Source organism: Crocodylus siamensis, chromosome 5 (genome assembly GCF_052110815.1).
Source record: "Crocodylus siamensis isolate JL-2025a chromosome 5, ASM5211081v1, whole genome shotgun sequence".
In the NCBI taxonomy this organism is placed as follows: Eukaryota; Metazoa; Chordata; order Crocodylia; family Crocodylidae; genus Crocodylus; species Crocodylus siamensis.
The window spans coordinates 38,338,269-38,354,093 of NC_143399.1; the positions used below are offsets into that span (position 1 = coordinate 38,338,269).

The 15,825-nt window shown below is 50.4% G+C and overlaps 1 protein-coding gene and 1 pseudogene across 1 annotated transcript in view; one reads left to right on the forward strand and one right to left on the reverse strand.

The window, feature by feature from the left end:
- LOC149863784 (immunoglobulin superfamily member 1-like) overlaps positions 1-15,825 on the reverse strand; it is a 28,830-nt gene that overhangs the window by 10,930 nt on the left and 2,075 nt on the right. Inside the window, exons 4-5 of the mRNA XM_090049722.1 lie at positions 14,846-15,136; positions 12,558-12,593 (exon numbers count right to left, since the gene is read on the reverse strand). Of these exons, the coding sequence (XP_089905848.1) occupies positions 12,558-12,593; positions 14,846-15,136 (327 nt within the window). The remainder of the gene's footprint in view (positions 1-12,557; positions 12,594-14,845; positions 15,137-15,825) is intronic.
- Positions 4,902-5,056, forward strand: LOC149863785 (U2 spliceosomal RNA; annotated as a pseudogene).

A 15,825-nucleotide genomic window follows, 5' to 3' on the forward strand; every position in this document is an offset into this window, starting at 1 on the left:
GTGGCTCGCTTACCCCCCAGGCTAGCGAGTGTGCTCCAGAAGGCGGTCAGCCAGACGTGAGGCACCCCTAGGGAGGTACTTGGGGCCTGGAAGGTGGTAAGGCGCAGGGAGGTGGGCGGCTCAACACAGGAATGCCCACTACTGGCCTGCCACACCCCCCAAGACCAATTTCTCGCATGTGGATCACAGAGATGTTGGGTTTGGAGTATGGCTCTGTAGTGGGATGGAGACAGGCAGTGAGACACAGAATCTGTCACTGAAACTCTACCAGTGATTGGCAGGAAGAAAGGTCACAGGGAGCAGTCCTGCTGTTCCCAAAGGGCCCAGGGCTTCCCCTGAGCTTGGACCCAAACTGACCCAGTCCTGAAAACAGAGCATCCTCTTTACATCTAATGGGGACAGCCCACCCTTCCTCCTCCTATCCAGCCCTGACAAAGGCTATCAGACCCATTGACACATCCAGTATCACCCCTGCTCCACACCAGATGCATGGGCCCTCCCAGCCCACTGTCCTTACCAAAAACAAGCAAAAACTTCAATTGATAGATTCATAGATTGTGAGGCTAGAAGAGACCTCGGGAGGTCATTGGGTCAGCAGGCAGAAAAGGCAACTAGGAGTCAAGAGCCCCCCCCAGCAAGGTGACCATCCAGTCTCCTCTTGAAGATTTCCAGGGTAGGTGATTGCACCACCTCTGGAGGGAGCCTTTTCCACAGTCTGGACACCCTAAATGTGAAGAAGTTTTTCCTAATGTTGAGCCTGAAACAGTCTTCCAGGAGTTTGTGACCATTACTCCTGGTTTTCCCCAAGGGTGCCCTGGTGAACAGTGCCCTGGTCAACCTTCTCTTTTTCAAGCTAAAGAGTCCCAGGTCCCTCAGCCTTTCCTCATATGACTTGCCATGCAAATCTCTGATCATACAGGTGTCCTTCTCTGGACTCTCTTGAGCTTTACTACATCTTTGTTGAAGTGCAGCACCCGGTACTGGATGCAGTACTCCAGCTGCAGTCTCACCAATGCCAAGCAGAGTGGAAGAATCACTTCCCTTGTTTTGCTGGAGATGCATCGATTGATGCTTGCCAGGGTATTATTTGCTCTGCTGGCTAGACTGTCGACTCATATTCATACTGTGATTTATTATTACCCCCAGGTTCCTTTCATTTGTGGTGCTGGTCAGTTTGGCATTGCCAAGCCTGTAGTTGTGTAGAAGAGGTTTTGTCCCTAGGTGGAGCACTTTACATTTCTCAATGTTGAACTTCATTTGATTCCGATCTGCCCAACTTGATAGTCTGTCTGAGTCTGCCTATATCTGCAGCTATCTTCAAGCATGACCACACTTCCCCATAGCTTGGTGTTGTCCGCAAACTTGCTACTTGAGATGCAGATGCTGAATACCTGGCTAGCATCGGGCTGTGCCAGGCTTTGCCTTTCGCATACCAGAGGGTGTTTGGCCAATCCGGTATCTTTGTGGATGGTGTGAATATTGTCAAAAGCAGGAAAAGCAGCTCAGGACTTGTGGGTTCTGGGATGGAAGTAGTGCCTACTGTGTTATTGCTGCTGGGTGGGCAGTCAGGACTCCTGGGTTCTATCTGCAGCTTTCTCACTGATTATGAGAGTTGTCCCGTAACATCCAGGATTGTCTCCCTCCTCTCTCACTCTGGATTTCTCCCATTCTGGACACCCTGTTCTATACAATACCTGGGGCAAGGATCACCCCCCATCACTCTGTCCAAAAATCATAGCAGCTCCTGGACTAGCTGGATGTCCCCTCTGCTACAGACAAGGGCTCATGGTAGAGCCTGACTCAGCATAGGCCATCAGCATGGAGAACCCCTGAGGGTGAGGCTGGGAATGAGGAAGCCAACAGGAACCCCTCACCTCTCACTAGGAGCTCCAAGGGTTTGCTATATTTTGACCATCTGGGTGGATTCAATTTTTTGTGATATTGGCATCTGTAGCTTCCTCTGTTTTCAGGTCTCATGTCATAGAGGTGAAACTCAGCCAATATCCCATTATCATCTGTGGCTTTCATGGGGGTCATGACCCAATTTCTGTACAGACAGGACGTCACATTCTCATGCTGACTCTGACACTGGATGGTCACATTTCTCCCCACACTGATTACACTGTTGGGGATCATCAAGATGCTGGGCTTGGGGTATTTGGTCTCTGCAGAAGGAAGAAGACAATCGGTGGGACACAGACCCTGGTACTCTCACACTACTCCAGCCATGCTGCAGTGTTGGTGTTGGAGTGGAAATTCCTCTGGATGCCTTTCCCTAAGCACCTAGACCAGTGATTTTTCAACCATTTCAGACTCAAGGCACCCCTCAGTAAGCTCAAGGTATCCTCTGGAAAATGCCAGCTCTAAGTGTTTGTTCATTTTTGTTACTATAAAAAAATAAAGGAGCAATTCTTCTGTTGCAAAGAACTGAGAAGGACCATGCCTGGTCAAAATGCTTTTTATACTGTGGATTCCTATTTGAAATCTTTGGGTTGATCTTATGAATTATATTTGCACATCTAACAGTGCTAACATTGCATGGCACCCTGCAACACCCCTGAAAGGATGTCAAAACAACTGAGGGTGCCACACTGATAATCACTGCCCAAGACATTCCCCTGAGCTTAGACCAAAACTGACCCAAGTCCCAAGACCTGGAGCATCCCTATGTATTGCCACAGGGGTCCCATGGGATTCTGCAAGCCAGGTGGCTTCCAGTGGTTTGGCACAGGGGCTGGGAGTGTCAGGGCTTCTAAGCTGCAAGTCTACTCCTTCACACAGGCCCATGGGCATCAACATAGGAGGACATCTGGGACTACAAGGAACTTGAGCACCGGATACAGATCCCAGCTCCCTTGTTTCAGGTTTTCCCTGCCCCCCATCCCCACCCCATCTTAAAGCCTGCCCTTCCCCAGCATCCCTGTCTGCCTGCTACTCACATCCCAATGCCCCATCCTGTCCAGCCAGCCAATATCCTGGAAAGGAGACATCTTATTAGTGACTAGATCAGAAGCAAATGATTCCCCTTCCCTCCTGAAACCCCAAGCCCAAGATGGTGCCACTAACCGGAAATGCAGCAGGTTCCAGAAGCTCCTGTCTAGGGATTGTGGGGTCAGACCCAGCACTCCCTGGAACAGCCTGCAAGTAAAGGGATCCCACACCCTGGCCTCAGACTTTCCCCTTCCTTTCCCAATGAGGGCAGAACTCCTCATTTCACATCCCCCTTGGACACATGCTTTGACCACAGATTCCCTCATGGGTACATGCCCCAGGTCTCAGTTCCCCCATAGGCACATGCCCTGGACATAGCTCCCCACCTTGTATACACATCCTGGTGTCTGATATCCCCTTGGTCACGCACCATGGTCCTCCCTTGTACTCACCAAGCAGGAAGATGGTGGCAGCAGATGACATGTTGAGGACAGTGAGGGGCCTCTCAGGCTCTCCCTCTCACCAATATCCAGAAATCCACTGAGTTGGATTCTCCAGTGAACTTCAAAGGAAGAAGTGAGGTTGGGGAGTGGCTTCCAGGAACTATTCATGACTATTTCTCCCCCTGCATGCATCTTATCTCCAGGCAAGCAAGCAAGGGTCAGCAAACCACTTCCTCTCATACAGCTGACACCCCCCCTGCTGCCCATTCAGCAGCCAGGGCTGGTAAGGAGCTTCCAGCCTCACCCTGAACTTCCCAGCAGGGAAGAAGTGTAGTTAGGTAGTGACAACACACACTGTTAGGGCCAGGGAGTTGAGCTCTGGGACCCACCCTGTCATTTCAACCAGCTCCTGATGTCTAAACTCATCTTGAGATTCATACACGAGAATCTAATGCTGGATATTTAAATCCTGTGGGGATGGCAAAATTGGATTTGCTGTATCTAATTTGGGTATCCACATTTGAAAAAGACATCTGGAGACACACTCCTGGAGTGCTTTCACATATTGGTTACCCTTCTGCCCCAAACCCCTCCCTGCCCTCTGCTGTTTGACCACTGAGAACCAGCTGAGGTGAGTCAGAGGCCACACTCCTTGGTCTATGGTGCCTCAGCCCTTCCTGTCTCACTCAGGCCCTGCCAGTCCTTAGGGTGTAGCAAAACCCCCAGGTTTTTCTCTTTTTTTTAACTTAAAAATACATTCCCTCCCCGTCCCCAACCATTTCTGAGTTTTCATTCTGCCCTCTTTATCCCTTATAAGTAGTTATAAATAGTCATAGGTAAGCTAAGTTCTTGTATGCTATTATCGTAATAAGCCCCTTTTATATTGTAAATAGTGTTCTGTTATGTTTAGGCCTGTGTCTATAAAGTTAACCAAAGTAATGTCAAGTAATGTCAAGTTTTCATTTTGTAATGTCAAGCCTCTATCTTGTGTCCCCTGCCTGGACACACCCTATTGTATAGTATGTTGTAACTGTGACTCATACCTACCCCTCCTATGTAAATCGGTTCCTGAATGACTGGGAATGTATGAGGGTGCTTGAGGCATAATGGTAGCAGGCCTCTACTGAATGACCAGTAACAACGAGACCATCAACTCAATGACCCAATCATTGCCTTGCATCCACTCACCCAAGAACCACAGACTTCACCTAGAAACAGAGACAGAAACCCAGCATTTAAAAGATAAAGAACCTACAGAAACCCAACATTTAGAAGACAAAGACCCTACAGAAACTGGCAACCCCACCATTGTATCCCACCAGACAATGAAGACACCTGGATCTGCAGGTATGCATCTGAGCAGGACTGGCCCTTGCCTGGACATGTCCTTCCCATAGGAGACACAGGTAGCCCACCCCTATAAAAGGGGTGGTAGAGTGTGACCTCCTTGGGACGCCCTCTCTATCTGGACTAGCACTACACCACATCACAACTTACCTGGCAGGGGAAGCAGTGTGACCATGTAGGCGAGCTCCCCAGGGTAATTGTCTCTAATATGTCCTCCATAGGAGGTCTATATTGAGCAGATTCTTTTTGGTATTGGGTGGTGGAACCGGAGCGTGCTCCATCCACTCCATGCATTGACCTGGTATTGCAGTGCTTCCAGGACCGGTGCAAAAAAATGGAAAAAAAAACAACAAAAAACATCACCTATCCACCCAGAAGCCCTGCCAGTGACCCCCTGTCTGGACAACACCTTGCTGGAGAAGACCCCAACTGGCCATTGAGGATCAACTCATAACCAGGATAGGTAGCTATCACACCATGGCCTGACACCCAACCCCCAAAGCACAGAACTAAAGGCCAGTTCCCTTCTAGTACCACCCACCCTCTGCAAGCCTCAGATAAGTGGTGGGGGTGAGTATGGGCAAAGGGATACATCTGATCCTTGGGGAACCCCAATTTTGAAGGCAGTTCTGCCCTGTCATCTCTGGGATGTTGGAGTGGGGGGTGGGCATTATAGTACCCTAACAGGGATACAGGAGCATGTCTTAGGCAGTGCTCAGTGGTGGGAAATTTGGGACGGGGGGACTATCAGAGCTTGCCTGGGACCTCAGGGGGTATAAGAGGTTGGGTTAGACTGAAGCCAATAGGACATTGGGTCTGTGGGGGGTATAGGGCAGGGGAGCACTTCTCAGGGTGTCCAGCTGTTTACTGTCTGTGGGACAGAGGCAACCTAGTGAGATGAGAAGTGCTCGGCCCCAGCTGGTTCAGACCAGGGCCCAGGCTTAGATCCCACCCACCACATCCTGGGAGCTTGGAGCCCACCACTGGCTAGCCCACCTGTCCCCACCACACCCAGGGGGCAGAGTTCTTAGCCCCAAGAGAAATTGAAATAAAGGGACATCCCAAGAGCACCCAAGTCACTGCAAAGACTCCATGTCCCAAAAGGACATAGGCATCATGCCCTATTCAGGATGTTTCCTCACAGGATGCCCCATCAGGAGACATGGGCCGCTCCCACCTACAGCTGCCCTGGTACCCCTGTGCATATCACTTTTAGATTTGCTGCTGTATGGCAGGAGGCATCAACTCGTTCCAGGGAGAGAGTGAGCTTTCTCCAAGCTTGGACCCACTGTGACTCAACACTGGAACCTGGATTTTCCAGCTATCCCCATGCACCCCATGGGGGCAGCCAGCCCATTATTCCTCTCTTTGCCCTGACACAGACGATTGGACCCATGGGCCCACCTAGCCTGCTATCACCCCTTACCCTGCTTCACATCAAACCCCCAGCCCACACTCCTGCCCCCAAGGAGCCCAGATCTAGAGGCAGGTCCTGAATACACGGCACATGCAGGGTGGTGTGGCAGGGCTGCACCATGCTGTCTCCAGCCTGTCTTGAAGTGTCAGCACAGCTCAGGAGTGACAACTCAGGGATCTAGAGGGGCATAGCAGTGGACAGGAGCTCCACATCATGGTATATGCCTGCCCCCTGCTGGGGTCTCAGTTTTGGCTGATTAGGGCAGAGGGGACTTGGACCCAGTTGCACAGACAGAGAAACTGAGGCAGTTACATACATTGCCCATGGTCATTTCTGGTTTCTGTTATGGAACTAGGAAGTAAATGCAGGTGCCTGGTCCTTCTCTAGATGCTGACCCCACAGAACAGGCTGTATCAAGGGAGCCCCTCTGTGCTATGCTAGAAAATCTACAAAGGATGCTGTAGACTGGAGAATCCCACACTGGCTCTATCTCTGCTTTTCAGCTGCATGGCCCCTCTGCTGTGTTCAGGGCTCAGGGCCAAGACTGACTCTGAGCATCAGGCCATCAGTGCACAGACCGATTCTGGACCTCGCTGGTGTGATACTGCGAGTGGGGGTGCCAGGTTGGGCCCTTCACCTATCACAACAATCTCCACGTGTTCACTTTCAACAAACAAGGATTCTTTCCGGGCCAATATTGACAGCTGTAGTTTCCCCTGTCCTGCAAGTCAGCATTGTGGGTGGTGAATTCATCCCAGAGGGGGATATCATTTTTATACAGTTGTATCCTGTTTCTCAGGAAGTGACACTCACTCTGCGTTCCAGAGAAACAAGAGTTAGATATGAGGGAAAATCAAACCCAAAATCAGCCCTTGCCCCTTAGCTTCCAGCTCTAGGGGGACCAAGAAAGAAGAACAGAGAGATCCCTGGTACTACAGAGAACCCCAGCACCAGATCCTGACCATAGTTCCCTTGGGGTCAGACCATGGAGCAAGGTTCATCAGTGAACTGCTTTTTTCCCTATAATCTGGGGTAAAATTTTCCCTGGCCCCATCACCTCTTCAAAGCCTGGCCTCTCCCAAGACCTTCATTCTGCTGATACTCACATCCAAGCACCATGCCACCCCTGCCCAGCCAGCAGCCTTGAAAGAAGACAACTTGATAGTGACCAAACAAACAGCAAAAGTTTCCCTTTCCCTTCTGAGTCCCCAGATCCCTGAGGGTGCCAAGTGAATCTATTTCTAATTGAGAAGGGAACAGGATCTAAGGGTTTCCATCTGTGGATTGTGGGATATGTGGCCAGCACTTCCTGGAACAAACCTCAAGTAATGACATCCTACTCCCTGGCCTTAGACATTCCCCTTTCTTTCCCAAGGGTGAAACCCTGCATTTTACGAACCCCCGGGCACACACCTTAACCTCAGAGCCCCTCATGGGTACACACCCCTCATCTCTGTTATCCCCATGTGTGCACATCCTGGCCTTCTAGCCATACTCATGAAGGAGGAAGATGGTGACAACAACCAACATGTTAAGGAAATGGAGCATGGTTAGGGAAATGGAGATGGAGGGAGTCAGGACTCCATCAGACCCCCAGTCCTGTGTGGATCCGGACTTAGTCATTGACTTTTTGTGTGATTTTGTTCTAGGCAACCTGAGCCCCTGGAGTGGAGTGAGTGGAGGTAGTTGTTTTTTAGGAAAGGAAGATGTTGACGTGCAAAAGAAAAACACACTCACAAGCATTGGCCAGCCTCTTCCCCAGCTGGTGAAAAGAACAAGTCCAGGCCCAAAATCTTGCTACAGGTTTTTCTCCCCATATTTCCATCCTTCCACATCTCTGCCCCATTCCCTTCCTACTTAGGGTCAGTGAGCAAAGGGTAAAATATAAAGGGAAGATGACCCCGGTGGGCAGAGACATCCCCCTACCTGAAGGGTTAGGAGCTGAAGAGAATAATTGTGAGAGGGTGGGTGGAGGGTGGTCTATGGGGCCAGTGACAGCTCCCCCAGCAAGTGGGGAGAGTGGGCTTCCCCGTATGAATGAATCAACCCTGTAAATATAACTGACATTACAGAGCATGGAGTAATGTCCCACTCCATATCCTTTTCTCAGGGCTTCCTTTTGTAAAGGTGGTTGTCACATCCCACTGCTCCCAATCAAGTTGGGACCAGGCTATGGCCACACAGGTTGTGAGGAAACCAGGATCCACAGGGAAAAGTGGAATATGGAGGAATGGGAACAAGCACTGAGCAGCAAGAAGAGTGAGGTCCAAGGGATAGAAAGGAGATGTGGGGAGCTGTAGGGCTGGGATGGAGGAGGGGGAGGGAGGAAGAATGTGAGGCAGAGGGAAGCTGGGACTCAGAGTGCAGGGGCTGGGGGCAGGGGACAGGTGAGGCTGGATGCTGAAATGGGGAGCTGATGGACTACAATGGCAGCTCCCCTCAGGAGCTGGGAAGAGATCATGGAGTCCCTCCCGAGTGTGCCTCCCAAGGTGAATCCCACTCTGTGGCCATATGTACTGTTTGCCAGTGTGGCTCCCTTCCTCATTTCCTGGCCCCAGCTGGTGTTGGTCTTAGGTGGGAAAACCAATGTACTCTGACTGTGGGCAGGCATCACATGGCAGAACTCCCCCAAGCCCAGCCTCTCTCCCCTCAGATTCCCTCTTACCTTCTTCCAACAAATAATGCCCATCTGTTTTGCTCCCCACTCAAGCTCACCCATCCTCTCCTTGGCCAGGACTAAGCCAAGAGGTTTGATGGGAAGACAATCTCTGCCCCCTTCAATTTTCTGAGGGGGGGAAACATAGAAAAGACTTCCCACACACACTTACTTCAACCGCTGATTTCTTCCCCTTCAGTCTGTCCTGTTCAAGCTCCATCCTATCTCAGCTCAGTAGCGGTTGGTGGTAAAATACACCCCCGCCATCATCCAACTATGACTCTCGGGGAGGGAGGGAGCTAGTTTTTCTTTAAACTCCTCCTGTCCCCACACTCTCCCTTCTCCTAAGCTCCTCATGCCACCCCCCAATCCATCTTGCCTCTAACTTCAGCTACCATGACTATATTCCCCTACAACACTCTCCCCTCAAACTATCCTTCCATTTCCCAATTGACATCCCTAAAACTCCTGTAGATGTGAAGGGAATAGCTAAGCCTGTAGATGTGAGTGAATCTACTCCTGTAGATGTGAGTGAATCTTGAAGGCCCCTTATCTGTGGGGACTCAAGCAGGAGGTAGTGGGCCGAGGCAGCTGGAGGATGCTTTGGGGTATAGATGATAGAAATGCAGGGGATTAGGTTACCCACAGATAAAGGCGTCCCCCTTCCCACCCTTAGCTCGTCTACAGTTCCAGTTTCCCCTAAGAGCTCTGGGGAGAGACAAAGGCCTACTTCAGCCAAGTTATTGCTCTCTGTTATTAACTGTTGCTTCTTTTGAAAGAGGGTCCAAGGGACCAAAATAACTGACCTTAGGTAGTTCTTTTCATTGTGATTTTAACAGACTATCCACAACCAGTAAGACATAAAGTCAAAGCTTACCTGCTCTGCAGGAAAAGTTCAGTGTGGTGGCTGAAGCACTTTATCTAGCAAACTCAAGCCCATGTATTACCACCACCCAACCTTGTCTCCAAACTGGGACAATGCTTCTGATTTCTACCTCTCACATTGCACATTTTCTTTTCTCTCACCCTCTGTGCATGCTCCAGTGTGAGTCAAGTTACAGGACTCCACATACCACTATACATTGGCTAGGCATGGAAAAAACTATCTAGCATGTCCTTTTCAACATACTTCCACTATTAGCATCAAGAAGAATTATAGATGCAATGCTAAGTCTGCATAAGGACAAAGCACTATGCCGTCTAATGATCCAGCTTTGCTTAGGGACACAGCAAGAACAGTCCAAAGCTGTAGCTAACAGGGCAGACCCCAGCACCATTGGCAGTTCCTTCAGCAGGCAGATTTGGAAGCATCTGGGGAATTCTCAGGAAGGGGCAACACAGGGCATTGTGCAGGCATCTCTGCCCTTCCAGATGCCTCCAAGGGGAATGGCTCCTGCTCTGGGGAGAGTCTCTTCTCTGCATGGTCTGATCCTAGCAACCCTGTGAGTGGAGACAAACTGCAGATTAGAGGGGTCAACGTCATGCCAGGAGCCTGAGTTCTTTACACTGGGGTGGACACAGTAAGCAAATGGAGTTTGGGATGAGTTTCTGGGACACTTGGAACAAAGTAACAAAGGGTCGGGGCTGGGACCCACTGGCACACACAGAACCTAGTACCTGTGGGCTGAACATTGGAATCACTCCTGATGGCATGGGGACAGGGTGACCCTGGACATCACTGACCCATCAGTGGCAGCACCTGGTATTTTGTAGAGAGAGAAACAAACAAGTGAGAGAGACAGCTTCCACAAATACTTGTGAGGTGCATTACTGTCACATTCAACCATTCATTAAGTAACCCATACACAGACCTATTTCTCAGGTCCTCATTAGGTCCATCTTTAAAATTGCAAAGTTCTGGCCATTTTTGTAAATGTGTGGCAAAAGAGGAAATAGATTCACCTTCTAGTTGATTTCTTTTATGGAACCTGAACCTTTCTGCAATAACCAGCGACTTAGGTGCCAGCTGCTCTTGCATAATTTTCATTAATTCCTCAAACGTTTTGCTTGCTGTCTTTTCTAGGATGAGCAGGCTGCACAGTAAACAATGCATTTTTCTTCCCATTAGACTCACCAAAGGAGCTGAAAGCTTCTGTGGGGCAATCTCATTTACTTCAAAAACAAACAAAAAAACCCTCTGTGCTCCAGCTACTCTATATATATAGGCCAATCCTCCAGGGTGCTGTCATAAGCTCCAGGTGTTTCAATATAAGCAGCCATTTTGGGTTCCAACAGATTTGAAGCACTCAAAATTAAAGCAAATTCTAGGTGATTTAATACATGCCCAACTCATGGGATCCCATCCTCATACCTGGTTGTTATGCTTGTCCAAGGCATTCACAAATAATAGACTCCAGCCACAAAATCAGGAAAAAGGGCTGCCAAGCTATCAGGCACAGACTATAATGTAGTGTAGACATAAAGTAAAGGTATACACACAACTTTAGATTCACATGTGCCAATTCAACACATTCACATATTTCACAGTGACCGCTGCACTCCTGGGGCCTTTGGTCTCCCAAGATTCATCAAGAATTTCCCCACTAAATGTGGCAGGTGACTAGGGAAGCAATGATGCCAGTGGGCTGAGGAGGGAATACGGACTAGAGCTGGGAGCACACACATGCACAGAGGCCTGGGCCAGTTCCATGTCCGAGGAGCACCTGACCTGAATGTATTGAGGAGGTGCTCTTCTCTCCATATCACAGAGGGGAAGTGGAGGCCTAGAAGGATGCAAAGTCCTGCCCACAGTTGCACAGCAAGTCTGTGGCTGAGCCAGAGAGTAAACCCCAGAGCCCTGAGCCCAACCCTGGTGCTTTCCCCACAATCCTGCCCCCCCCCCAGCACTGCTGATCTGGAGCCATCAAAACCATGAGACTGAACTCTAATTCCTTTAATTTTAATTATATATATTTCCATGCTTGCTCTCTGAGCTGTGTGGGGGAAGGGAAGGAAGCCTCTGGGGAGGTTTCTTCTCAGCATGTGGACTTGAAACAGACTCTGGATTTGAAACCAGAGCCTAGGTTTACCTAGACTCTCAGGACTCCAAGATTTGGGTCTTTACTGGAAGCAACAGATATCCTGAGACTGGGGAAACTCCTGGGAGAGCTGGCAGTGTGGCTGCACTCGGCTGCTCTGACCGAGTGCAGCCCATGGGGGCAGAAGCTGTGGAGGGAGCCAGGCCAGGAATGGACATTAGAACAGGTGGTGCCGTGGTCTGTGCTGAAGACAGCATGAATGATCCCTGAGAGCCTTCAGGCTGCTGCACTACATTCCCACATCTTCTGTGATCTGGCTGTACTGACACTTTTCCAGAGGGCACAGGGGCAGGTGAACCTGTGCTGGAGCGCAGCACCCAGGTTGCCCCATGTCCTGGAGTCTGAGCCCCCATGGGGGTACCTAGACCTCTCTCCATAGAGCATCTGGTTGGCACACAGCTTCTGTCCTGCTCCCATTGGCAAAACCCATCCAAAGAGCCCATGTCCATCCCCACGCCTCTTACATCCAGGGGCAGTGGAGAAGAGGTAGGGGAAGTTACACAAATGCACCAGTCCTTCTGGCTGTGCCTTACTACTCGATGTCACAGTGCTGCAGGTTATGGTTACACCAATGCTCTTCCCAAGTGCTGGCTCCATCAGGGTGTAGCAGGGTCAGGGTGAGTGGTTGCTCCTGGAAAGGTGTGAGCTTGTCTAGAACTCTCCTCTCTGCCAGTCATACATGGCCTGTACTGCAATAAACACCAGGAGGAGCAGGCCCCCCGCACCGAAGCCCAGGCGGATGATGTTGTCCAGGGTGTAATCTAGGGGCGAGAGAGTTGGGAGGGGAGAGTTAACTCAGCAGCTGCTCCCATGGGGCAGGGCGGGGGAATGAGTACAGTTAGGACCAGAGGGCCTCCCATTTCCCTCTGGCCACCCCAGAATGAGAACACCTGGCCCCTCTGTCCCTGCATGACAGAGCTCCTACCAAACCTCCTATCCAAAACAACATACCCAAAAAGCATATTACTGTATCTTCCATCCATGGTGGACCCCCACCCATGCAGCTATTTCCCCATACAGCCAGGGGGACTTGGGGCACAGAGAGGGGGGCCTTGCCTTGCAGAGGTCCCCCAGGCTGTTCTCCTGGGGTCTCTGTGCAATCACCTGTTCTCCCAGGAGAATGCCCTGCACCTGCTGGACCTGGTCCATGGACTTTGTGATGCCCATTTTTCTATTGGAGTCTACAGGCAGTGCGCACTTTCCCAAACACTGTCCATAACCCATTCCTCAACCCTACACATTATTTTTGGCAGGGTGGCTTGTGTGCTGCAGGGAGTTATCCCTGGCACTGACCATACTCAATGGATACTCAGAGGGGCTAATTTCTGGCAGGCCCATTAATCAAACCAAACTGATACCCAATCAAGAATGCTCTTCAGTGTATAAAATGAATTTTCTGGGTCTCAGCCCAGCTCATACACGATCCAATATAATGTACCAGTATCTGTGTCCCACCCCTGGTCATTCCACCCTGTTCCCATGACTGGTGGTATGTAAACTGGAGAGAGATAGAGGGGGCTAGAGGCCTGTGGCAGGACAAATGTTGGAGAGAAGGAGAAGGAGAAGAGCACCCATAGGACCTATCCACATGCTACCTGGACCAGTTCCACGTTGAGCCAGATTAGTTCCCCCCATGGGAATAAAAGTGTCTGCCAGGGCTGAACAGGGGAAAGGAGGATGCCAAGCTGGTATCTGCAGTCAGTGACAGTAACATAGGAGTCCTTCATCTGCCCTGCATTGGCAGCAGCTGCTCTGCCATACACTGTGCCTGCCTCCCTGGGGACAGAATATAACCCAGTGACCCGGGCTTGACTCATTTTCTCCAGGACCACAGACAGAGCAGAGCTGCCCATGGATCCTAGTTCTGCATACAGAGACTCTTTGTCAGTACTCTCTGCTGGGAAACAGGGAACAAACCATGAAGTGTTGGGATGTCTATATAAGCAACTTCTGCTTAATGCTGTTTTACTTTGTGTTATTTCCCCATAACGCTCATTTGAAATTGATACCTGATTTCACTTTAGCGCTCACCGAGTTTCATTATAACGCTTGCAGCTGCAGTTTTGGGTCATTAAAAATAATTGTGGTTGCCATCTTGGGTCATCAAATACTTTCGGTTTCGCTTAACACTTGTTTCGCTTAATACTCAGTTGTTCAGGAACCAATTATGAGCGCTAAGTGGGGATTGCCTGTACATGGTGTTGTTTCAAAGTAAGTCTAAAAAGAAAGAAAAGGCTCCAATTCCAGCATAAAATGTCTGATTTCAGAATAACTGGATGCTCTTTGTCACCAATTTACTGTGTTCAAAGGTCAGCACTACTGAACTTCCCAAGTCCATGTGCAGATCAGCACCCAGAGACCTGCAGGGTAAGCTATACCCAACATGATGATTGCAGTCCTGGTCTCTGTAAAGATCAGACTGCACCACTAACAAACAGGGTCAAACTGAAGGAACAATGGTCCCCTCTAGTTTGAGCCTCTCTGGGTCTTTCTCCAGTCACCATGCACTTCCCCTTCCCCCCAGCATTTGTCCTCCCACAAGCCTCCAGCCCCTCCTATCCCTCTCCAGGCACTCATTCATTCATCTTTATCTTTCTGGGAAAAAAGGAGCCCCAGCATCTTCCACTGCCAGCAAGCAGAGTGAAGGGATTGAAATGCGGACTTGGTGATTGAGCCCCTCCATGACTCTGCACATATTGTCACCAGTAAGTCTGGGGGAAATCCCAGCCTGGCAGCCCCTGAGAACTGACTGCACCCCTAGATCAGCCCCATGGAGCATGCCCCTGAGAAAGCCCCCTGTTCTGGACCACACCCAGGCTGGAGCTAAAAGAGCTCCTGCACTATCTCGATAGGAAATGCCCAACTCCAGCCGTGACTTATACCCCAGTCCTCAGTGACACGGCCCCTCTGCTGGGCTCCAGAGCCTGGTTCTGAGCCTCTTCCCATCATCATGAATGTCCCTTGAGGGCCCGGCTGTGGGTGAAGCTGGGGAAAGGAACACAGAACCCCTCACCTATCACCACCAGCTGCATGGGATAACTGTGATATGAACAGACAAATGGTTCTGATTTCTTTTGATAAAAGCACTGGTATCTCCCTCCATCTGCTTGCTGCACGCTCCTGATAAACAGCTCAGCCATGTTCCTAGCTGGTGCCATGGGTTGAAGCAGGGTCATGTTTCCATCCTTGTAGAGAAAAAACTCCACATCGTGGAGCCCACCCAGGCACTGGATGGTCACGTTTTCCCCCAAGGTGAGCTTCTTGCTTGGGCTCAGATTGAGGCTGGGTTTCGGATACTTGGGGTCTACAGTGGAACACAGACAGACAGTGAGGCCCCCTCTGCACATTACAGGTATTGCACAAATTAGCTAGTTAATTGATCAATTACCTAGAGGCCAGTTACATATGCAACATAGCTATCACACAATAAAAGCTCCAACCAGCTATAAAGTCAGACTTCAACTATGTTCACTAATTTTATAGCTGGTTGTTATCAGGCCATAATTTGCACATGTAGCAGGGTTTCCCCTGAAGCTGGGAGCTCCATCAGCTGACAGGGCTCCCTACCACAGGGGTGTACCATGCCCAGCATTAAGCCTTGGGCCCTGGGGATTGACACAGCCACAGTCCCCAAAGGTTGAGGGTGGCTGTCATGACTGCTAGGGCTTGCATGTGTTGAAACCCTCCAGGCCCTGGGGATCATGGCTGCTGTGATCCCTAGGGCTCTGCCAGAGTATCACAGCATGGTGATCCCTTGCCCCTAGGATGCAGGAAAAGCCCTAGGATGGGAGGGGTCACCCTGTGGTAATCCTCCAGACCTGGGAGCTTCCTGCATCCCCAGTGCAGGGGGGATTGCTGCAGCAGCCATCTCGGGGGGGGGTGCCCCTGCAGCTGGGAGCCCCTCAACTGGGGCCTGTGGGGCTCCCAGCTGTGAGAACCTGATTTTTGCCAATACAGAGGGAGCCTGGGATTATGGTCTCCCCGCACCAGCAA